The following is a 22,990-nucleotide window of genomic DNA, read 5'->3' as shown; positions in this document are numbered from 1 at the left end:
AAACCTCTACCCCAGTTTGGACTCCCCACCCCAAACTTCCATGCCAGCTGGGGACATTCTCCCTGGCCCTTAGGGTCTAGCTCAAGCTCTTCCAGATTACTCCACTTCAGAATGACATTGTTCTCCTAAGAAGGAAGTTAAATGAAGGGTGGGGTTAGGGAACAAAGAATCATTGATTTAAAACTGAGAGAGATCTCTAGGGCCAAACCCCCTCCTTTGACCTATGAGAAGTTAAGTGATATTCCCAAAGTCACACAAGGGTGGAGTAGAGAGTCCAACCTAGGATCTCTGGCTCTAAATGCAGCAATTTCCCCACCGCGCTATATTGATTCCTCTTAGATGGGGTGATGGCTAAGATCTCTTCAATCCTAGAGTACATAGTTAGCCCTTAAACCCATGAAGATAATTGAGTGGCCCAGATGGTAACAAAAGGCAGCATCGGATTTTGGAAGGATAGTGTAGGAAAATGGTGGCAATGATCTCATCAGGGAAACAGGAACTGGAAAAGGAAGTCAGCTAGTTATGTATGGAGAGTGGGATGACAGACAATTATAGTCAATGTTTATAGAGCTTATTAAGGTTTTCGAAGCACTTTATAAACATCATCTCATTGATCCTTACAACAACCTGGGAAGTAGGTGCTATTATTATCCCCATTTTACAGATGAGGAAACTGAGGCAGAGGCTTGCCCAGGGTCACACAGCTAAATAAATGTCTGAGGCTAGATTTGGACTCAGGTCTTCCTGACTCCAAGTCTAGTGCTCTACCCACTGCACCACCTAGCTGTCATGTCTTATTGTATCAATTTATGGTTGTTGTTCAGCTTTTTTTCATTTGTGTCTGATCTTTGTGATCCTTTTTGAGGTTTTCTTGGCAAAGATACCATAGTGGTTTGCCATTTCCTTCTCCAGCTCATTTGACTTGCCCAAGGTCACATAGTATCTGAGGCTGGATTTGAACTCCAGTCTTCCCGACTCCAGGCCCAGCACTCTATGCACTTCACCACCTACTGGTATTCATAGGAATTCAAGAGGAAGACTGGGAATGGTGGAAGGACCCTTAGTGGAGAATGTGGTCCAGGATGAGGAGGCTTGTGGGTCATGATCTGCCTGGTTAGAGGGCTTATCCACAGGAATGAGATTCTAGAGTCATTGAAATACATGGTGTTTTTGGCTCTCCATCTAAATGGTAGTCTCTCTAGAGTCAGGGACTAGGTCTGATATTTCTTTTGCCTCCTCCATGGTGCCCTGCATGGTCTCTCATACACACAAAATAAATTAAATCAACAGATATTTTTCTTGCATGGGATATTCAGTCTTCCAGGTCTTGGGCCATCTTGTGTGATGTCTGCTTACTTTGGTGGAGTGAGAAGTACACTAAGGTGGGAGACCATAACAAAGAGTCCCCTACTAACTAGTCCTGACTAACTAGCTTTGTGACTGTGGGCAAATCATCTTGAAACTTAGGGTCTCTATTTTCTTCCATGTAAAAGGGAAAGGTTGGACAATATGACGACTAAAATCTCTGTCAGTTCTGCACAGGGGTAAACTAGGAAATGTTTAATCACAAGGCTTGGGAGAAAAAAGTGTGCACATACTTACAAGTTTAATCTGCATTAATAATACTTTCTTAAATCTAGACAATCAACAAAAATAATAAAGAAAACCCTTATTTGTAACCTTTGTCAATTTCCTAGATATAATGATCACACTGAAAATTTAACAACCTGTTCCATCAGGGTGGCTAGATCTGACCCCAGCACACCCCTGGGACTGACATTCTGTGGTCTGAGGTCCCACTTAGCCCTAATATTGTCTGTTCTAAGACCTCTTCCAGCTCTGAAATTCTCTGTTCTAAGGGTCTTCCTAGCTCTGGCATTGTAAGTTCTAGGGCTTCTCCCAGCTCTAACATTTTCTGTTCCAAGGACCCTTCCAGTTCTAACACTCTATGTCCTAAAGTCCTTCCCAGATCTGACATTTTATCTTTTATGGTCCCCTAAAGTTCTAAAATCTCAATTTCCATCCCCATGGCCCACCTATTTATTTTCTTCTGTTCTCTTTTCTGCTTCTCCCAGCATTTCTCCCTACATTTGGGTTGTTTCTCTGGGTGAGGAGTTAATTGGGCCCAGGTGCTACTCCTCCTTATGACCTTTAGTGTTACTGGCTTGGAGACTATCAGATTGGGATGGATTATGTTGGATTTTTCTCCCATATGTAATCTGAGAGTCTGGCTTGAATAGATCCTCTCCTGGGCAGAATATGTTGATGGATACATAGTCAGCAGGGGAGGGAACAGAATCACAAACCCAGGGAGCAAGATAAAAAGAAAGGGGCTTCATTACCTTATTCCCAATATGTTACAAATCAGCTTGCTATTGAATAAACTGATCGAATAAAACAACACGTAAATGCTCTTCAGTTTCCCCACATAGAATCACAGAGTGTCACAGCAGATAGAGTGCCAGGCCTGGAGTCAGGAAGAGCTGAATTCAAATCCAGCCTCAGACACTTACTAGCTGTGTGACCCTGGGCAAGTCACTTCACCCTGTTTGCCTCAGTTTCTTCATCTGTAAAATGAGCTGGAGAAGGGAATGGCAGACCACTCCAGTATCTTTGCCAGGAAACCCCCAGATGGGGTCACAAAGGACAGTACTAACAAGATCTAAGCCATACGTATACAGAATAGAGGGGAGGTAACCACAGAAGGGCAGGAGCTGGGGAGGACCGGGAAAGGATGCCCGCAGAAGACGGCATTTGGACTGAGGCATGAAGGAAGCCAGTGTGTAATTAAGAGAGTGGACAGGGCATTCCAGCACGGATGATAGCTGGACAAAGGCAAAGGCACAGAGGTGGGAGATAGAGGGTCACGCCAAGGAATGGCACAAGTAAGCTGGTGTAGGTGGATTATCACATTCCTGGAGGAGAGCTCAGTGGACTCTACTGACTCCCTACTATCTCAAATAGAAGCAGCCTTGCTGTTCCTCACATAAGGCATTCGATCTAAAGACTGCAGGCATTTCCATTGGCTGCCCCCCAAGCAGGGGATGCTTTCTCTCTTCATCTCTGCCTCCTGTCCTCCCTGGCTCCCTTCAGGTCCCAGCTGCAATCTTGCCTTCTACAGGAAGCCTTCCCTGTCCCCCTTAATTCTAGTATTTTTCTTCTGTTGATTGTCTCCAGCTGCTCCTGCCTGCAGCTTGTTTGTACATAAGTGTCTGCACGTTGTCTCCTTTAGACAGGGATTCTTGAGAGCAGAGGTTTTTGTTTGTTAATTTGTTTTGTTTTTTGGCCTTTCTTTGTGTCCGCGAAGATCAGTGCCGGGAATTTAGTAAAAACATAATAAATGCTTATTGACTGACTGAATGAGCTTGAGCAAGTCACTCAATGTCTGTCTGTCAAATAAGTTAATGATGATGATCATCATAATGATATGTGCCAGGCATTGCGCTAAGCGCTCTACAAATATTATTTCTTTTGATCCTCACAACAAGACTGTGAGATAGGTGCTATTTTTATGCCCATTTTATAGATGAGGAAACTGAGGCAGACAGAGGTTAAGTGACTCACACAGTAAATGTCTGAGGCTAGATTTGAACTCAGGTTTTCCTGACTCAATATCCATTTCACTACTTAGCTGTCTAGGTGTAATATAATATGTGTAAAGTCCTTTGAAAACCTTAAAGAGCTATGTTAATGCTGCCTTTTCTTCTTATCTTCCTCCTCTTTTTTCCTCTTCCTTCTCTTCTTTTTTCTTCTTCCTCCTTTTTTCTTCCTTCTCTTCTTCCTCCTCCTCTTTTTCTTCCTTCTCTTTTTCTTTTTCTTCCTTCTCTTCCTCTTCCTTTCTTCCTTCTTGTTAGAAAAATCTGAAACAAAAATCTACTACAGTGAGTGAGTGAAGGAAAGTCTTTATTACCAGCATCAATGTGCTTTAGTAGCACGTGGGCACTGGTTCAGTGGTAGAATCAACTTTTAAACCGTTAGTAAGATCCATACTCCACACATCAAGGCTATGAGTGGTCTGATTCATTTGAGTTACACTCTTCCTGGCCAGTCCACCGAAGTCCATGTACTGTTAACTCTGCCCACTTCATGGGTCCCATGTTCAAAAATGGCAGCTATCTCTGCCCTTGGGGTGTGTCAGTTCATATTCAATAAACTTATTAAGCAAGTTCAATGGAGAAAAGCCTTTGCCCTGTCGAAGCCCCGTCCTTGAACCTCACTGGTTAAAACTGGTTTAGCCTCTACAGCTCTTTCTTAAGGAACTAGTAGTTTATAGAAAAGTTTGAAAAGAAAGAAAAAAAAGTTTGGAGCACTTTCTGATTGGTTGAGGGACAAGATCTTGAAATTTCTTATCCTGCTGTGGAAGTCTAACTTCCTAAAATCTTTCTTACACTTCTCTTCCTTCTCTTCTTCCTCCCCTTCTTCCTTCTCTTTTCCTTTCTTCCTTCTCCTCTTCTTCCTCCTCTTCTTCTCCTTCCTCCTCCTCTTTTCCTTCCTTCTCTTCCTCTTCCTTTCTTCCTCCTTTTTCTTCCTTCTTTCTTCCCTTCTTCCTTTTTTCCTTCCTTCTCCTTTTCTTCCTCCTTTTCCTCTTCCTCTTCCTCCCCTTCTTCTTCCTCTTTTTCTTCCTTCTCCTCTTTTTGTTACATTGTCGTTAACTCAAATGAGGGTTTCAGTCTAGGCCCCTCTGAGCTCCCAGGTCTCTCTTAGGTGCCTGGACCTGCTCTCATCCCACCAGGCAGGATTTGCTCCATTGGCTCCATTCTGCAATTAGGCGCCCTCTACTGGTCGTGCCTCCTCCCCACACCCTTGGTCCGTTGCTTCAGCGGCATTACGCCTGCGCAGACGCGGGCTCTTCTGGTTAACTTCTCCGTCCCACCCCTCTGGCCCGGGGGGCGTGGCTTGCTAGTTTCCGTCACACCCGCTTCCGGTTTGGCTCGGCGTGCCACGTGACTCCGTTTGGGGCGGAGCAAGATGGCGGCGCCCAGGAAAGCAGCGTGAAAGCGTTGCCGGGGGAGCCCCGTCCGGACCAGAATCGCTTCAGTTGCCGAAGTGCGCAGCCTGTCGCCATGTCGCGACTTATCGTCAAGAACCTGCCGAGCGGGGTGAGCACAACTCCTGGGGTTTCCTTAGGGGATGTGGGAGGATTCGGGGTGCGGGGAGAGGCTCCCTCTTGTACCCTGCGTTCATTCCGGCCGTGGTAGCAGCGCCGTCCGCCTCCATCCGGGGCTTCTCAGGCCCAGCGCTGGACCAGTAGATCTGGGTGCTAAGCCCACCTTTGTCGCTGACTAGCTGGACAAGCCTCTTCCAGCTAGGATCTAGGCACTTAACCTCTTTCGGCCTCAGTTTCCTTCTCTGTAAAATGAGGGGAGGGGGTTGAGCAAGGTGGCCTCAGAGGTCCCTTCCAACTCCAAAGACTCCTTTTTATGAGCCTCAGTTTCCTCATCTGTAAACCAGGGATGACAATATACTGCCAACTTCGCCGTCGCCATGGTTTGTGGCCTGGAAGTGACCCTGGGTACATAGTAGGCACTTAATACATGCTTGATGATTAGTCAATTACCCAGCTTCTCCTAGCTAGTAAATAGCACATTCCACGTTGTCTTAATTCCAGATCCAGTGCTCCTGGTGTCCACTGCTTTCTGCCTTTTGCCTGTAGTGTAGACCATTGTAGTCGATTTGGCAAGAGTCTCACAGTGATACTTCCTTTGGCTGTGATTGTCTTCTAAGTCTGTTTATAATCTGGTAGAGGGAGGGCCCCCACTGCTCGTGTCTGTTCCCCTAAAGAATATAAGCTCCTTGAGGTCAGGGACTGTTTTCGTTTCTGTCTTTCTGTCCCGCAACATAGCATAGTAGGCTATACAGAATAAGTGCTCACTGATTGGTTGTTACAAAATTACTGATCTTGGAAATGAAGTAGGGTTAGGGTATGATAGAATTGTAAGTTATTGTTACTTCCTCTCTCCCAGCCAAAGGACTGTCTGCATCGGAGATCACAGAATCCAGAGCTAGGAGAAACTGTAGGAATCATTTGATGCGGTGCTCCCATTTTTATGCAGGGGGAAACTCCTGAGGCTGATTTCACTGGTTAGTCTGCTCCCATCAGTGTAGGGTGCAGCCCTGGTTGTCAGGAGGCTTGACTGGGAATTTCAGGCCCAGTACTTTGGTTCGAATCTCCATCCCAGCCCAGTGACTGGGCTTTCATTCAGGACAATGGTCCTCAATGCTCCTAACCTATTGTACCATCTCTGGCATAGGAAAGTGCCTTCTGTACAGACGACAGGGGAAGAAGGACAGGGAGAGGGAGGATGAATTGCATAGTGACGGAAATGCTTTTTATGCCTTTGAGGAGACATGAAGGGTGGCTCCTTTGACGGAATGATGGTGCTTCATTCCTGGTGCCTCAAAGGGTTCTTTTTCTCTCATTTTGAGTGGTCTCTGGTGAGATGAAAACTTCTTAGTTTAGTCTAAACCTTGGTCACCTCAGAGCACATTTCAATGATAACTTAAAACAGGAAAACTGATTTGGGCATTTCACAGAAGTGAAGTGCACTGTGTCATCTAAATAATCTGAGCGTGGGCCAGGGTCGGGAGAGTTGGCCTCCCATGGACACATTTTGAAGTTACTGTACTTTCTGTCTAGCAGTCCAGCCTTCCCTAGATCTTCACATTTTCAGATCTTTCAGCTCTGGCTTCTGCTAGAGTTGTGAGTGACACTCCAGCCTTCTGTTACAGGACCTACCTCCTGCCTGCAAACCCTAACAAGAGCTCTCAGCTTTCTGAACGTCTTGGGGCGAGGATGGTTCATAAGATCCTAGATCTAGACCCGGCAGGGACCTTAGAGGTCATCTGGTCCAGTCCCTCACTATACAAATGGGGAAACTGACCCAGCCTAGGCCATGGTGTTATGGGTACTAAGTGGCGGAGCCAGGATTCGAATGTAGGTCCCAAGACTCTAAAGTCAGGGTTGTTTCTACTGTACCATTCCCTGTGTTAGGTAGCCTAGGGATCATGTAAGCCAGGAGTTCTATGAATTTAGTTTTTAAAAATATTTTGGTAACCATATTTCAATAGAACTGGTTTCCTTTGTAATTGTGTGTCTTATTTTATGCATTTGGAAACATTCCAAGGAGGGGTCCATAGGTTTCACCAGTTTGTCAAAGAGCCCAGGACACAAAAAAGTTGTGAATCCCTGGGTTAGATCAACCTCTTCATTTTACAGAGGAGGAAGCTGAGACCCAGGGAAGGTGATTGATTGCCCATGGCCATGCACTGCTCCTTAGTGGCAGAGCTGAAACTTGGGTAGAAGGGCAAGGCCCTGTACTTGAAGACTGTAAGAAACATCTCTCTCCTCCTCAGCCAGAACTTGGTCCAGTGCTCGAAGTTGGAAGATCTGGGCTAATTGCTGGCTGCGATACTTAGCATCTGTGTGTCCTTGGGGGGGAAAAAATCACAACCTTCTCTGTAGCTTCAGCTTCTTCATCTTCAAGCTGGAGACCATAATGCTTGTCCATCTTTCCTTCCAGGAAGATTTGTAAGCTCTTAAGACGCTGCAGTGGTGGGTCAGGTGTAGTTACTGGGAAGAGTTGACATGTCTGTCTGGATTTGGGAATGTCAGGGGGCTGTGGTGAGGAATGTTGCTCACCCATGGGCTCATTAAGAACACTGAGAAGGCTTTCATGTGGCCATTTTCACTTGTGCTTACAAAGGAGATAGCGTGGTCATAAAGGGCGCCTGTGACCTTCCTGATGCTGAGTCAGAGGAAAAACAATTCTGTCTCACAAATAAGAAATACTCAACATTGGCCTTGGATTTGGGGGAAAAGATTCGCTTTGGTGAATCCATTCCACTCCACTCAAGCTCTAACACCAACCACATTCCCTTGAGGTCTTGCCTCCTTTCCACACTTGGGTGGAATCTTACCATTTCCTCCATTGACCAGTTTTGTGGGGCAAGTAGGTGGTACCACAGTGGATAGAGTGCTGGGCGTGGAGTTAGGAAGCTCCCAGTTCAAATATGACCTGGTTACTTACTAGCAAGGTGACCCTGTGCAAGTCTTAACCCCTATTTGCCATCTATAAAATCTTTAAAATGGGGATGATAATAATAGCACCCACCTCCCAGGGTTGTTATGAGGATCAAATAGTTATTGTAAAGCACTCAAACACTGGCACATAGTAAGGTGATATAAATGTTAGCTGTTATTTAATGGGGCATGAATTTTTTAATATATTTTAAATAAAAACCACATCACTGTAGCTCCTGTTTCTTGCAACAGCCCTGTGGGGTAGGGCATTCAGGTATCACCATTTCTACATCACAGCTGAGAAAATTGAGTCTCAGGAGAAAAGACTAGCCCACAATCCCACAGCAAGTAAGTGTTAGACCCATTACTCAAAGCCGTCCAGCCCAACAAGCATTTATTAAGCACCAACTGCATACACAGGACTGGAGATGTAAAAGCAAAGTGAAAAATGCTCCGTGTCCTCAAAGAGATCACATTCTCCTGGGGCATTACAGCTTGTCAACAGACAATGATTATTAGATCTGTTGTGTTCATTCATATCAGTCACGTCCCACTCTTTGTGACCCCGTTTGGGGTGTTCTGCCAGAGCTACTGGAGTAGTTTGCCATTTCCTTCTCCAGCTCATTTTACAGATGAGGAAACTGAGGCAAACAGGGTAAAATGACTTGCCCAGATTATTAGATCTAATGATTATGAGCTCTTTGAGGGCAGAGAGTGTTACTTACTTTTCTTCCTATCCCCATTGCTTAACCCTTAATAAATGTTGATTGAGTGATTGACTGTTAGCAAATATGTGCATAATGAGCTGAGAAGAAAGAGGGCGCAGGTAACTCCTAGAATGACCAGGAAGGGCTTCCTGACAGAGGTCAGGGCTAGAAGGGGCTTAAGAATCCATCAAGTCCAGTCCTTCCATTTTGCAAATGAGGAAACTGAGTCCCAGGGAAGGTCACATCGTCAGACATGAGATTTTAACTTAGACTCACCGACTCCACAGCCAAGTGGTCTTTCAGCTGTACTATACTTCCTACCAGCCTTCCTTGGGAGCTGAGACTTGAGGGACACTTGGGATTCTAGGAAGTGGGGGTGAGGAAAGAGTGTATTCCAGGCACAAAGGACAGATTTTTGTTGTTGTTGAGTTATTTCAATTGTGTCTGACTCTCCGTGATCCCATTTGGGGTTTTCTTGGCAGAGATACTGGAGTGGTTTGCCATTTCCTTCTCCAGCCCATTTTAGAGATGAGGAAACTGAGGCAAACAGGATGAAGTGACTTGCCTAGGGTTAGCTAGCCTGTGCAAAAAACACAGAGGTTAAAGATGGAGTGCTGAGTGCTAGAACAGCAAGTTAGCCAGGATCATAGTGTGAAGCAGAATCATGTGAGGTACACCTGGAAAGATAAGACTGTAGCCAAATGGTGGAGGCTTTTAAATGCCTATAGCAGGAGTTTGTTTTGTGTCCTAGGAGAAAGAGGGAGCCATTCAGAACCTCTTGAGCTTGGGAGTGATGTGTTCACATGCGCTTTCAGAAGATTATTTTGGCCTTTGTGTGGTGAATGGATCAGAAAGGAGAGAGACTGGAAGCTGAGATTCCAACTAGGAGGTTGTTACAATAATTCAAGGAAGAGGTGGTTAGGGCTGGAGGAATGGTGGTCTATGTGCAGGAGAGAAATAGACAATTAGGAGTTGCATTGGAGAGCAAGTGTGAACAAGCCCAGCTGGTGAGCTAGCAGGGGCTGAAGGAGTGAAAACGGGCATGTCAGGCTTTAAGGTTGGGAGCCAGGAGACTGGAAGACCAGGGGTGTCCTCACCAGAAACAGGGACGTTGGAAGGAATGGCAAGCATTGGGGGGGGAAGTTAATGCGTTCCCTTTGGGGCATGTCTGATGAGTCTGTTATGAGACATGGAAGATGGCCGAAAAGAGATAGCATGCTGGACTGGAGCTTGTGGGAGAGTCTGAGCAAAGCCATGGGATGTGTGTGCATGTATACATATGTATATTTATAAACATGAACATATATGTATATGCACATACATGTATACCTGAAAAACATCTGTATAGAAATAATCATTGAACCTATGGGAACAGGTGAGGTCATCCAGAAAGAGCATTATGAAGGGAAGAGAAGAGAGATTTGGGGGCCACTGCAATTATGGGGCATAATAAGGGTGAAGATTTAGCCGTGGAGACTGAGGAGGAGATGTAAGATAGTTTGGGAAAGAAGCAGGAGAGATCATTGTTAGAAGAGTAGAGGACAGGGGAAGCTAGGTGGTGCAATGGATAGAGCACTGGCCCTGGAGTTAGGAGGACCTGAGTTCAAATGTGGCCTTAGACACTAGCTGTGTGACTCTGGGCAAGTTATTTAACCCCAATTGCCTCACCAAAAAAAAAAAAAGTGGAGGAGGGAGGGGGTGGTCTCATGCCCTAAAGATGTCATGAAGGATGAGCACTGAAAATAGGTCCTAGATCGGGCAATTAGGAGATTAGGTGACCTGGGGAGGGCATTTTCACTTGAATGATGAGGTCAAAAGCCAGGTCACAAAGGGTAGGGCACTGAATGGGAAGTGACGAAGAGGAATCAATGAAGGGTTTTCCCTGGGAATTTGTCTGTGAAAAGGAGGAAAGAGGTAGAGAAAAGCTTCTGGGCATCCCAGGTTCCAGTGAAGGTTAAGGAAGGCTGGGCTTGGGCAGCAGGAAAGGGGGAGCCAGGTCAAGAGACATTGAGGTTCAGAGAGAGGGAAAAGTGAAGATCAAAGGTACAAGCAAGAGGATTGTTGCGGGCAAGGAGAGACTTGGCTCCCTCTTCCTTGGAGTCTGAAGCAAAGGAAGAGGTGATGGAGGATGGTGTTGAGGGATTCTGACTTGTTGGGAAAGGGGGAGGGGAAGCTCCTGGCTGGTCACCTCTATTCTCTCTCTCTCTCTTTTTTTAGGCAGTTGGGGTTAAGTGACTTGCCCAGGGTCACACAGCTAGTAAGTGTCAAGTGTTTGATCTGAGGCCAGATTTGAACTCAGGTCCTCCTGACTTCAGGGTTGGTGCTCTGACCACTGCTCCACCTAGCTGCCCCTCAATTTTCTCTTTAAAGTAGGAAATGTCCCCTGCTTTGAGCAGGAATGGGAAGGCTTTGGGAAGGTGGGGGAGGCTTGAGGAGAGAAGAGAAGGTTTGGTACAGGCACTGTGATGAGCGTCATGGTCAATTCAGGAATAATAAAAGGATTGCCTGGCAGTGGTGAGAGCCAGTAGAAAAAGACACGGTGTAAATGTGTAGTGGACACAGTTGACATGGATGGTAGAATGGCTTCTTCTGTTGGTGTTCGGTGGCATGTGAACAAGCACAGGGAAGGCCCATGGTTGGGGTGACCCAGGCCTGTGGTCTGTCAAGGCCCAGGTGGCCATAGGGCCAGGTGGGGAGGGGGATTTGGGAGTGGAGGATAGTAGATGGTTGATTGGCTCACTATCCAGTTCAGATTTAGAAGGGAGGAAAAGGAGACCAGAGGAGGAATGAGACAGCTGACTGGGCTGGGTAATGAGCCTGGGATTACGAGGAATGAGGCAGTGGCCAAGATGGAAGGGTGAAAGGTCATGGTCCAAAAGAGGAGTTTCAGATTTCTGCTCATGCAGGTAGAATGGTTATGGATCAAGGGTAGCACTCTTGTTGTGTTTGTGGCTCAAGTCAGGTAAAGGTGCAGGTCACTGGGGTCGAGAAGATTGCTGAAATGGGAGGCCCATGTAATTGCAGGGCCACCAATGTATATCAGTGTCCCTGAGTCAGAGGGGTGTATGTTGGGGTGAAGAGGAAGGCTCTGAGCCAGGTTAAAGTCCTTGAGAACGAAGGGAGAGTGACCTGAGAACAGGGAGAGAAGAGAGGATTTGGAAGTGGCAGCCAAGAGCCTGAGGTGTGCCTACTTTTCCTCCTGCAGTGGTGTGTCTGGGTGTGGGAGGGAAGGATGACCCGGGACTGGAGAGTGGCCAAGGGTGGCTGAGAGGCTTCTGCAGGAAAGGAGTAAGCGGGAAGAGGTCAGCCCCTGTCTTGTGGTTCCAGAGCCAGTGCCTCCCCGTTAGACGGCAGGACAGTTTAGGTCCTCTTCCCATCCTCCACCCTTTTCCTTGTCGTAGGTCCTTACCTTCTCTCGAGGAACAATGCAGTGACCAGGTCTTCCTCACTGTGGTAGTGTGGCCCAATGGGTAGAGTGTCAGACTTGAAGTGAGGAAGCCTGGGCTCTAATCTCACTTCCTGATGCTTACTAGCTGCAGGACTATGGGCAGGTGACTTAACCCCTCCGAGCCTCAGTTTCCTCATCTGTAAAATGAGACTCCTGTCTCACTCACAGGGTTGTCATAGATCTCAGAGGAGTCCTTGGATGGAAAGCTTTTTGTGAACCGTAAACTGCTGCATCCATGTCAGCCTTTGTCTCTTCTGCTCCCTCAGCTGAAGGAAGAGCGATTCCGGCAGCTTTTCGCAGCCTTTGGCAGCCTGACTGACTGCAGCCTCAAATTCACCAAGGATGGCAAGTTCCGCAAGTTTGGCTTCGTCGGTTTCAAGTCTGAGGAGGAGGCACAGAGGGCCCTGGACCACTTCCACAGGAGTTTCATCGACACTTCTCGGGTCACGGTGAGTTGGCCCCAGCTGCACGCGAGGCTCCTCAGGCATCCCCTGACCTGTTTGCCATCTACTCAGCTGATTCCCCATCAGTCACTCCAGGACCACCAGGACTTGGGGAAGTGGGCTTGGAGACCCTCTTTCAGGTGATTCCCATGTTGTTCACCTGAATGGCTGTGTCTTAGGCAGATTCCTTTATTTGGGAAACATTTATTTAGCCCCTCCTGTGTGCAGAGCTCACGGGGAAGGTACAGAGTTTACCCTGCCCTCATGAAGCTTCCTGGAAGTCTCCAATCTCAGATCATATTTTGTTCCATCCTTTCCTCTCGCTTCTGCCCCCCTGTTGTTTTCCCGGCTTTGTCTCAGTGTCCTCCTCAGGCTGCCATTGTGGGGAATCCTGGCTAGCCACCTCTTCCGTGGAGGGATGGACTTTAAAGATCCCCTTTGTTTCCTTCTCTGTCCCTTAGGTGGAGTTCTGCAAGTCATTTGGAGACCCATCTAAGCCCCGAGCCTGGAGCAAACACTCCCAGAAAGCCACGCAGCCAGGGAAACCTGAAGAAAGCCCAGTGGCCTCAGAAACTCAGAAGGTAAGGAGTGACTTCCTCCTCCCTGACGTGTGCTTAGAGTTCTCAGCGCAGGCCCAGCCAGGGCATCCTGGGAACACAGCCAGGGTGATGGAGGGGCTTGAGACCATGCTACATGGAAATCAGCTGAAGCAGCTGGGGAGGTTTAGTCTGGGAAGAAAAATCTTGAGGGGAAAGAAGAACTGTTAGCTTTGTTCTCTCGGGCCCCAGAAGGCAGAAGTAGGAGCAGTGTGTAGAAGGGGAAGCACATTGACCGTGGGAGCTGTCCTGGAGTGGCCCCCACCTGGAGGTCTCCATATAGAGGCCAGATGACCCTGTGGGTGTCTTACAGGGGGACTCTTTCAAACATGGCTTAGAGTAGACTGTCACTGAGGTCTGTCTCAGCTTTGGAATTTGGTGTTTCTGTGACTTCATGTTGCTTAGCTAGAAACCTCAGGAGGGCCCTAGGGCCCAGATCAACAGCTGCCAGGCAGAAGGTGAAATGACTGGGGATAGAAGGCAGAATTCTCTGCACTTGGGATGTTAGCCCAGTGTGAGCAGACATAGGAATATTACCACTGCCAGGCAGACTGGCCCCCACGTAAGAGAAGGGTGTGTTGGGAAGAGGACCCAGATAGGTCTCAGTACCACTGCTTCAGTGGCATTTAGGAATGGGAAGGTCCCAGAACAGGGTAGTGTATACCAGCACCATCCACCAGACATGGGTTGGGTAAGCATTGACCATTCCTTCTATTTTTAGGACAAAAAGAGAAAAAAGGCAACAGGAGAACTGGAAAAGGTGAGTGTGGGAAAGGCAACAGAAGGGTGGGCATGTGTATGAAAGGGGGGGAGGTGAAGGACTATGGTAAGATAGGAAGCTGGTTCACGGGAGCCACAGAGCTGAGCACGGTGAGCTTCCTGGCGCCTCCCTTTTGTGGTCCAGGGGTAGAGTCATAGCTTCCTTAATGGCCAGTTAAATGACCTTCCTAGCCTTGGGTAGATGGACGTCAGTCCCCCTGAGTCACTCACCCATCTGTCTCCTCCATCCTAACAGCTGAAGAAAGATGTTGAGTTTCAGGAATTCCTGATGGTTCATCAGAAGCGAACACAGGTGGCCACTTGGGCAAATGATACCGTGGGAGTGGAACCAAAGAAAGGGAAGGCCAAGAGGGATGATGACTACCTGAACTTTGATTCTGACTCGGGACAAGAGAGTGAAGAAGAAATAGATGATGAAGACTCTGAAAGTAAGCAAGTGTGCATGCGTGTGTGTGTGTGTGTGTGTGTGTGTTTTTCTTTACATCCCTGCTGATGCTATAGAACACTCATCATCTCATCAGAAAGGCCCAGTGGCCTGGGAACCGAGGAAAGCCCCTCGGGAGCCCCCAGATCCTGCCTGGCATCATGGCATGGTTTGGTTAGGTTGTTCAGAGAAGTAAGGGAAGGCAGTTTCTTATTCTTGGTGGCTGCTGGACCCCACTGGTTCCTGAGGACTAGTTGTCTGAAAGGTTTGGAAGGTCCTTGATGCCAAGCAGCTGGTAGAGCTCCATCCGGGGCAGCCTGGCCCAGTGGAGCCAGGAGCCCTGGGGTGCAGGTTAAGCTCAGTCGAGGCAGCCAGGCAACCACCGCCCATCCCAGTGCCCCCATTCAGAAAGTGAAAGTCTTTTTTTTTTTTTTGGTTAGGCAGTGGGGTTAAGTGACTTGCCCAAGGTCACACAGCTAGTAAGTGTTATCTGTCTGAGGCTGGATTTGAACTCAGGTCCTCCTGACTTCAGGGCCAATACTCTATCCACTGTGCCACCTAGCTGCCCCAAGAAAATGAAAAACTTGTATTACATAAGTACTAAGGCTCCTCCCAGCCCTGACATCTCTTGTTCTAACGCTCCTCTCAGCCCTGACATCCCCTGTTCTAAGGGCCCTCCCAGCTCTCACCTTCTCAGTTCTAATGAACTCATTTTCCAGTCCTGACACAGCCTCTATTTTAAGTGTTCTCGGGTCCCTTTGAGCCCTGGGATTCTGCACTTCCCAGCCTTGCTTTCTCTCCTTAGTGGCCTCCAGTGGCATCCGTAGTACAAGTCAGGACCAGAGATCCTGCAGCTCCTGAGGGCCACAGGCAGGATCTGCACCCTGCTCTTCCAGCTGTGACATCCATGGCTCTTCACATTGGACCCAGGTGGAGGCTGACCCCAGGAGAAGAGAGCCCTTTATGGCTGCTCGCTTTGTCCCCCGGAGCACCTCTGACTCTTTCTGCTCAGGGAGCAGAGTCTGACACACTTTGACAGACTCGTGGAGGTGGTGGTAGAACATCCATAGGCTTGTAGATTTAGGTCTGGAAGGGCCCTTTGAGGTCATCATGTCTGACTCTCTCATTTTATGATGGAGATGATAGAGCCCAGAGAGGTTTAATTATGTGCCCAGAGTCACACAGCTAGTAATTGTCATAGGCAGGATTTGAACTCAGGTCTTCCGACCCTAACTCTGTAACACTCTTCACCGCACCTCAGTCCCTCTCTCTCTCTCTAACATGGGTTTCCTTGATTCTTTCAGCAGAGGAAAGCCCTGAGGTGAAAGCAGCAGAGCTGAAGGAGCTTTCTGACATGGACTACTTGAAATCTAAGGTGGTGAGAGCGGATTCCTCAGAGGAGGAGGAAAGTGAAGATGAGGCAATGGCATGTGAAGAGGAAGGCAGTGATGAAGAGGAGGAGCAGCTGACCCCGGGCACCAGAGGCTCTGAGAGCCTCAGGGAGAAGAGAGCCGGCCCAGGAGAAGGGGATGCCGTGCCTGGGGGCAAGAGACCCCCAGCAGCCAAGGGAGAGGTGCGAGAGCCTTAACGGGGATGTTTGCTCCCCTTCGGGTGCAGCCGAGTGAGGAGAGGTCCTCAGAAATCGTCGGGGGTTGTTTTTATTTTAGAGAGAGCTTAGAGGTCAGAAAAACTGAGGCCTCTAAGAGGGACAGGCAGGAGCGGGTTTTGAACCCAGGTGCTCCAAGGCTTTGATCCCTCCCCCCCAGCTCAGAAGCCTCTTAAGGCCCCCTCCCCCCCCAAGGGATAAACAGCCTCTGACCCCTTTTGGTCCCCTGTGGCCCAAGTCCACCCAGCATACCCACTGCAGGCAAGTGTCTCCTCCAGGGGCTCCCAGCCTCCTCTGTAGCCCAGTGTCATTTAGCCCTTACGTCTCCAGCCCCCACTGCTTCCTCCTTTTCCTTTCCTTCCTTCTGTTCCCTCCCCTGGTCCCTCTTCTCACCCTTCCCACCTTCCATTCCTTGTCTTCCTTCCTTCTTTCCATTCTCTCCCTTTTGCCCCTGCCTCACAGGCTGTTCTTTGCTCTCTGTCCCATCTCCTTGTCTGCAGGGTCCATAATAAATCACCAGATGGCCCTTTTCTGAAACCTGACCCGGTCCCTAAGTTGGGAGTGGGAATAGAGACGTCACTGTAGGATGAGGAGGAGACCCCCTCTGCAGGTGGGCTCCAGCCTCCTGGCCCTCCATAGCCTCGACCTGCCCCAGCCTGACCTTGCCCATTGTGGCAGCCAGCTTACACTTCTCTGGTGGGATTCATCTGGTCCTCAGACTCACTCTCAGGGTGTTCATCTTATATTCTTCCCCCTTGTCCTCTTTTGTGGCCATTCAGGTGACGAAGCCAGCCACCCAATCCGAGCCCACCACTGCTTACACAGTGAAGCTGCGTGGAGCACCATTTAATGTCACTGAGGTGAGTGTTGTCTTGAGTCGTGGCAGAAATGCTTTTGGGGCCTCCCTAACGACCCTTGCCAGGGGCCAGGCAAATTTGGGAAAGGTGGTTGGTGAGCCCGAGGTGTGGGTGGAGGGCTCAGGACTTGGGGAGTACGCTCCATTGGAGGCCTCTGATGCATCTTCATGGCGCAGGGGTGATCCTGGGCTCTTGGACGCTCTGCCAGGGGATGGCAAGCTGAGGCAGGCCATACCGATCCGGAAAGGCTTCAAATACAGTGCCAGGGACAGACTCCCGTTTGCCGTCCTAGGGCTAAGCATCACCAGGCTGCGGTCCAGTAGGGAATGAGCTCTTTGGCCAAGGTGACCTGGGCATTATCAGTTAGTGATTTGGCATCTAGGCATGTAGAACCAGGGAACCAAGACAGCTCCCCAAACTTAGAAGAGTTCCCATTTCATTCACTTATTTTGAAATCACAGTTTGTAAAAGGCTAAACCTTCCTCCAGGAGATCCGTGAAAGACACAGGAAGGGCACAAAACTTCTGTCTTCTGACCATTTGGAAGCCCGGTCCTGTTGCCAGCTGTTAGCTGGTGAGTCTTTCCATGGGCGTCCTGGCAGCAAAGTGCCCCTTGTCACCAGTGGAACGTACGAGTTTTCATCAGATCTGATTTCAGAAGCCTGCCCCGTAGATCGGCACAGTTTCAGCTTGCCTTCATTCCTGAAACGAGTTGATCCCAAATTTTTTTTTCCATCTTTTTTTCCTTCTCTTTCCAGCAAAATGTTAGAGAATTTCTGGTGCCCCTCAAGCCTGTGGCCATCCGCATTGTGAGAAACGCTCACGGGAACAAGACAGGTAATAAGTAGGAGGCTTTGGAATGTAGCCAGGAGCCAGAGGCTGAACATGAAACAGTGAATGAGGAAATAGGAAAAAATAAAACAAAAGCCAACCCATTATCTACTCTCCTATCTTTGGGTAAATCATTCAGGAGAGGAATTAGCCCCCCCCCCTTGTCTTTCCTCATCTACCCCAGACTCCCCTGAGCACAGCTGTGTACCCACATTGTCATTGGTCTGAGGACCCATACCAGACTGGTGAGGAAACTCCCCCTACCAATGCAGGCTGGCACCTTCTCTAGAGCCTGTGATCTTGGGGAGCTGAGTGAGTACTGAGAAATGGACTGCTTTGTCCAGAGTCACCCAGCTAGGATGTGTGGGGGTGTCAGGGGTGCTTTTGGAACCCGGTCCTCCCAGCCACCTTTTGTAAGCATTCTTGTCCCCATTGTCAGATGAGGAAACTGAGGCTCAGGAAGGGAGGGCGCTTACCGAAGGTCGCTCTTCACGGAAGTGGCAGAGTTTGGGAGCTGAGCCCAGATCCCCTGACCCCAAGCCCGGGGCTTTGTGTCTCGTACTCCAGATGGAGAGGTGTTGCCGTACTAGTCTCAGAAACTGCCGGAGACAAGCCCTTGAGCAGCCCTGGAGTTGGAACCTTCTCTGTCCTCGGCTTCCTCCCAGCCTGGACACTTCCTTTGGGGAGGAGAGGGTGGGGGCATTTATAAACCCACCATCTGATATCTGCATGGTCACCATGGGCACAGGAGAGGAATCAGTCTTGTTCTGTGCTCTCATAGAGGGCAGGGCCCGGGCTCACGGGGGAGTACGTAGAAAAGGGAGCTCCACGCTCAGTGTCTGTCCCTGAACAATCTCAGTGAACTCTGGGCTCTGGGCCAGGGAATTAGAAAGCTGGCAGGGTGATTGTCAGAGCTGTGTCAGTCTTGCTACTTGTGTGAGAGGGTGTGCATGCGTGTGCATGCGTGTATATGTTTGTATGTCTCTGTGTGTGCTATGCGCATGTGTGTGTGTGTGTGTGTGTGGTATGTGGCTTGTATTTATACGTGTGTGTAGTATATGTAGCGTGTACACATTGGTATATGTATGTGTGCACATGTGGGGTGCACATGTGTGTAGGTATGTATAGTGTTGTGTGTGTTGTTGGGTCTGTATGTGGTATGTGTACTCGTATGTGTGGTGAGTATGCATTGTGTGGTTTGTATTGTGAGTGTGTGCCTGTAGGGGTGTGTACGTGCGTGTGTACGTATACACATATGCACGCCTGGGCTTTCCCCACCGTCCCTGAAGCCGAGAACGGAGCTCACGCGTTCCTTTGTTCCTGTCAGGTTACGTCTTTGTGGATTTCAGCAGTGAAGGGGACATGGAGAAAGCCCTACAGCACAACAGGGAATACATGGGTAAGGAGGGGTCTGGGGCTCTGCTCTCCGGGGATTCCGTCTGCTGTTGGCTGCCTGCGTGACCTCACACCAGGGCCTTCACCCGCCTGGCCCTGGCTTTCTTCATCTGTAAATGGCAGGGGTTAAGATTAGGCAGTCACCGTGACCCCAGCCATCTCCATGCTAGGGTTCTTTGGCTCCCGAGGGGACTTGCCAGGCCTCGTGCTCAGGCTCCTTGGACCTCTCCCACAGAGGGTCTGTAGCCCAGGGATGACGACGTCTCCTAAGCAGACAGCATGACTCCCAACTTTAGCACATGGGAGATTTGTTGAACATCTGCTGTGAGATAGGTGCCTTAGGAGGGAGAGCAAAAGAGACTGTGTGGCACGTCGGAGACAGCGCCGTGTTAGGAGCCAGGAGGAGCTGGGTTTGAATCCTGTCCTGTGCAAGTACGACCAGCGAGCCTGGGCAGGCCACTTGAGTACTCTGTTGGTTTTCACATCTGTAAAACAAGGGGTTGGACTTGACAGCCCAGCTTGAAGGCGTGTTCTCGTGGCTCCTGCCCTTGGGTTTAAGAACCTTAGACTCTCAGAGCGGAGAGGAACCTTCAGCCCCCAATGCTCTGATCTCTGAATCAGCAAGAATTTGGCAGGCACTTGTATAAGTGACCCGGGGGATCTGCTAAGACAAAGCAAAGCAGACCCTGCCTGCAAAGCGTAGATATTCTCTTGGAGGATCCAGCGTTGTCTGTAGTGAGATACCAGAAATGCATGGCAGGTGGTTCGGGGAGCAGAGGGTACTGATTGATGGGGAGTCCAGAAGGCTTAATGACAAAGCTGGCGCTTGAGCTGAGTCTGGAAGGAAACCAGAGCTGCTCAGAGGTGGAGGGGGCGGGGATGGAGGGCCTTCCAGGCGTGGGGGACTGGCAGGGTATAGGTGTGGAGACAAGAAATGGAATATTGTCTGAGGATAGCAAGCAGGCCAGTATGGCTGAATGCAGAGGGGGCAGAAGGAGACTCAGGTGTCAGACAGAGGGGTTCGTATTTGATCCTAGAGACAGACAGCAAAGTGCTGCTGCGGCTTACTGATGGATGGATGGATGGATGAACGGATGAACGAAGAGGCGTTTATTAAGTGCTCTCGGGGTGCCAGGCTCTGTGCAAAAAGAGAACTAAAGAGGCCCTGCTTTCTAGGCACTCCATTATAATTGGGCAGGTTGGTTGGGAATCCATCGGGATAGTCTAGGTGGGAAGCTATGAGGCGTTGGCCTCAGGTGGTCTTCATGTGAGAGGAGAGAAGGGGTCACAAATGAGACAGTTTGTAAAGAGGAAAGCACAGGATTGGGCAGCTGACGGATGGGGAGGGGGCAAGTATGCCCAGGTCGTTAAGCCAGGTGAGTTGTCCACTTGGCAGTGCGAGACCCTACTTAGAGGGAAAATAATCATGAATTCTTTTTGGATATGTTGAGTTCGAGATGCCTGTGGGACCAGAGCTCAGGAGGGAGATCAGGTCCAGGTATTTAGACAAACGAGTCATCTGAGTAGAATGGCAGTGAAACCCGTGGGGACTAATGACATCAGAGAGTAGAGGGAAGAGGGGCCAGGGAGAAGCCTGTGCTTGTGGCTAAAATGCATGATGTGGACAAGGAATGAACAAAGGAAGCTGAGAAGTGGTTATATAGGAGGAGATGCAGGAGACAGCACAGTCAGAGTTGGAATGGACCTCAGAACAGGGAATGTCAGGGCTGGGAGGGGCCTTAGAACAGGAGATGTTAGAGCTGGGAGGGGCCTTGGAACGGGGAATGTCAGGGCTGGGAGGGCCTTTAGCAGTTCAGAGCATTATATGATCATTACAGTATCAGGTAGTACCACATGACCCATTGCCCCTCAGTGATGACAGTAGTAACTTGTGAATGACAATAGGAACTCATCACTATAATAGTGATTAATTGTGGAACCACTGTAGATATGTGTATGTGTGTATACACATATATACATATACATACACACATGGATGCATGTATGTATAAATCTCCAGTATAACTAGTCCCTTGTGGCCTTTCCTGATGAGGGGGTAGGAGGGGCTTAGTCTGAGCACCCTTCCTCTGGTCTCGCTGATGGTGCTCACTCTCCTTGGCCACATGCCCCTTGGCTGGGCCTTCATGTCTCAGGAGGCAGGGAGTTGGGCCTGCATGTCACGTCTCTCCCCCAAAGGTGGCCGCTACATTGAGGTCTTCAGGGAGAAGGGGAGCCGCGTGGCCCCAAAGCACCGGAAGGACAACAAGAAGGTGTGGCAGGGCCGGGAGCTCAAGGAAGGCGAGGAGGAGGAGGACCTGGCCGACTCCGGGAGGCTCTTTGTGAGAAATCTGCCATACACCAGCACCGAGGAGGACCTCGAGAAGATGTTTGCCAAATACGGTAAGAGGTCAAGTTTGCTGCACACACTTGTTTATCACGACGGATCCTTGAGGACTTCAGAAGGTCAGGTCGGTGCCAGGACTTGTCACCAGAGGCCCAGAGTTAGCTTCTGACTCTGTTAGTTGTTAACTGTGTTACCTTGGGCAAGTCATTTGCCTTTTCAGCTCCTCAGTTTCCACATCTATAAATTGAGGGAAAAGCATATTTTCGAGTGAGAAGTGTACTTCATAAAACCTGAGTCGTTGGGAGGGATCATACTGTTCTTTTCAAGGCCTCAGTTTGTCCATCTGTAAGATGGATTCATTTGCACAGCCTTTCTGCCTCGCGATAGTTGGAGAACAAGGCTTTTATACTCCTTTGGGATGCAGAGCTCGTCCGTGCTTCTGGTTCCTGTGGAGTGGGAGGAAGGCTGGAGTGCAGGTGAGGCTGGGAGCTTCCTTCCCACACCTGGCAGCCTTTTTTTCCCCGTGGTTCACTTGGAGATCCAGGACCAGTGAGGCCACTCACCAGAGCCAGGTGCAGTAAGAGGCATCCTGACAGTATGGGAAGAAGGCCGCAGAATGGGAGGCCGGAAGCCTGGGCTTCCCAGGCTCACAGGATCCTCCTTCGAGAGCTAGAAAGGCCTTCAGAGCCACGCCCTGTGTTTTCCAGATGAGGAAGTAGAGGGTGGGGGCTGGGGAGTCAGTGGGAGACCACCTGCCCACGGTCACCCAGGGGGCGAGCATCAAGCTAAGATTAGAACCCAGGGAATCTTGACTCCCAAACACCCTTTCCCTTAGACCAGACCTCTCCTGCTTCACCCTCTGTGGGCCTTGGGACAGGCCACCTTCCCTTTCCTGCTCTGATTTCCTCGTTTGTGAAATGGGGGCATTGGGCCAGCCCTCCAGGGTGTGCAGGCTGGAATGCATTTCTGACGTTTAAGTGTGTGGGGAGCCCGGTTGCATCCAGTCTGTTCCACTCAGGGTCATTGTTTTTGAATTCCACATAGGAGTCCTAGTATGGAGTGTCTAAAGAAGCGAGTCCATCAGTCAGCAAGCACTTCAAAGCCGCCAGACACTGGGCTAAGGGCTGGGTTGTACGAAAAAGGCAGAGGAGCATCCCTGCCTTCAGGGAGCTCACAGTCTAACTCTGTGCAAATAAGCTGTAGACAGGAGAAATTGGAAATAAGCAACAGAGGTAAAGCGTTGAGAGGGGTGGGATTTTAGCTGGGACTCGAAATTTCTAAGCAAGGGAAGCCAGGAGGCAGAGAGGATGAGGGAGGGCATTCCCGGCATGAGGCATAACCCGTGCAAATGCCCAGAGTCTGGAAGTGAAGGGTCTTGTGCAGACAACAGCAGGAAGGTGAAGTCCTTGAGTTCATGCCACATGAGGAACAGTGGAAGAAACTAGGAGTTTGATTCTGAACACGAGAAGATCTAGGTGGGGGGACGTGCCGCGTCCTCAGATGTTTGAAGGCTTTGAAGAAGGGTTTGGTTTGTCCTGCC

At 49.3% G+C, this 22,990-nt stretch overlaps 1 protein-coding gene across 5 annotated transcripts in view; it reads left to right on the top strand.

Moving 5' to 3' along the window:
• Window positions 1–4,939: 4,939 nt before the first annotated feature.
• Window positions 4,940–22,990, top strand: part of RBM19 (RNA binding motif protein 19) — a 192,420-nt gene continuing 174,369 nt past the window's right edge. For 3 of the 5 annotated variants that reach the window (XM_020978043.2, XM_020978045.2, XM_020978044.2), the window contains exons 1-10: window positions 4,941–5,099; window positions 12,442–12,624; window positions 13,080–13,199; window positions 13,936–13,974; window positions 14,230–14,422; window positions 15,723–15,991; window positions 16,804–16,884; window positions 17,639–17,717; window positions 19,039–19,110; window positions 21,303–21,506. In XM_020978043.2, the coding sequence (XP_020833702.1) occupies window positions 5,064–5,099; window positions 12,442–12,624; window positions 13,080–13,199; window positions 13,936–13,974; window positions 14,230–14,422; window positions 15,723–15,991; window positions 16,804–16,884; window positions 17,639–17,717; window positions 19,039–19,110; window positions 21,303–21,506 (1,276 nt within the window). In that variant the 5' untranslated portion in view covers window positions 4,941–5,063. Of the gene's footprint in view, window positions 5,100–12,441; window positions 12,625–13,079; window positions 13,200–13,935; window positions 13,975–14,229; window positions 14,423–15,722; window positions 15,992–16,803; window positions 16,885–17,638; window positions 17,718–19,038; window positions 19,111–21,302; window positions 21,507–22,990 lie in introns of all 5 variants that reach the window. The other 2 variants (XM_078154348.1, XM_020978046.2) reach the window with 2 other exon arrangements.

This window comes from Phascolarctos cinereus, unplaced genomic scaffold (genome assembly GCF_003287225.1).
Source record: "Phascolarctos cinereus isolate Bilbo 61053 unplaced genomic scaffold, phaCin_HiC Scaffold_4;HRSCAF=312, whole genome shotgun sequence".
NCBI classification, from domain to species: Eukaryota; Metazoa; Chordata; class Mammalia; order Diprotodontia; family Phascolarctidae; genus Phascolarctos; species Phascolarctos cinereus.
Note: the sequence above shows the minus strand (reverse complement) of the source record. Positions and strands in the feature narration are given on the sequence as shown.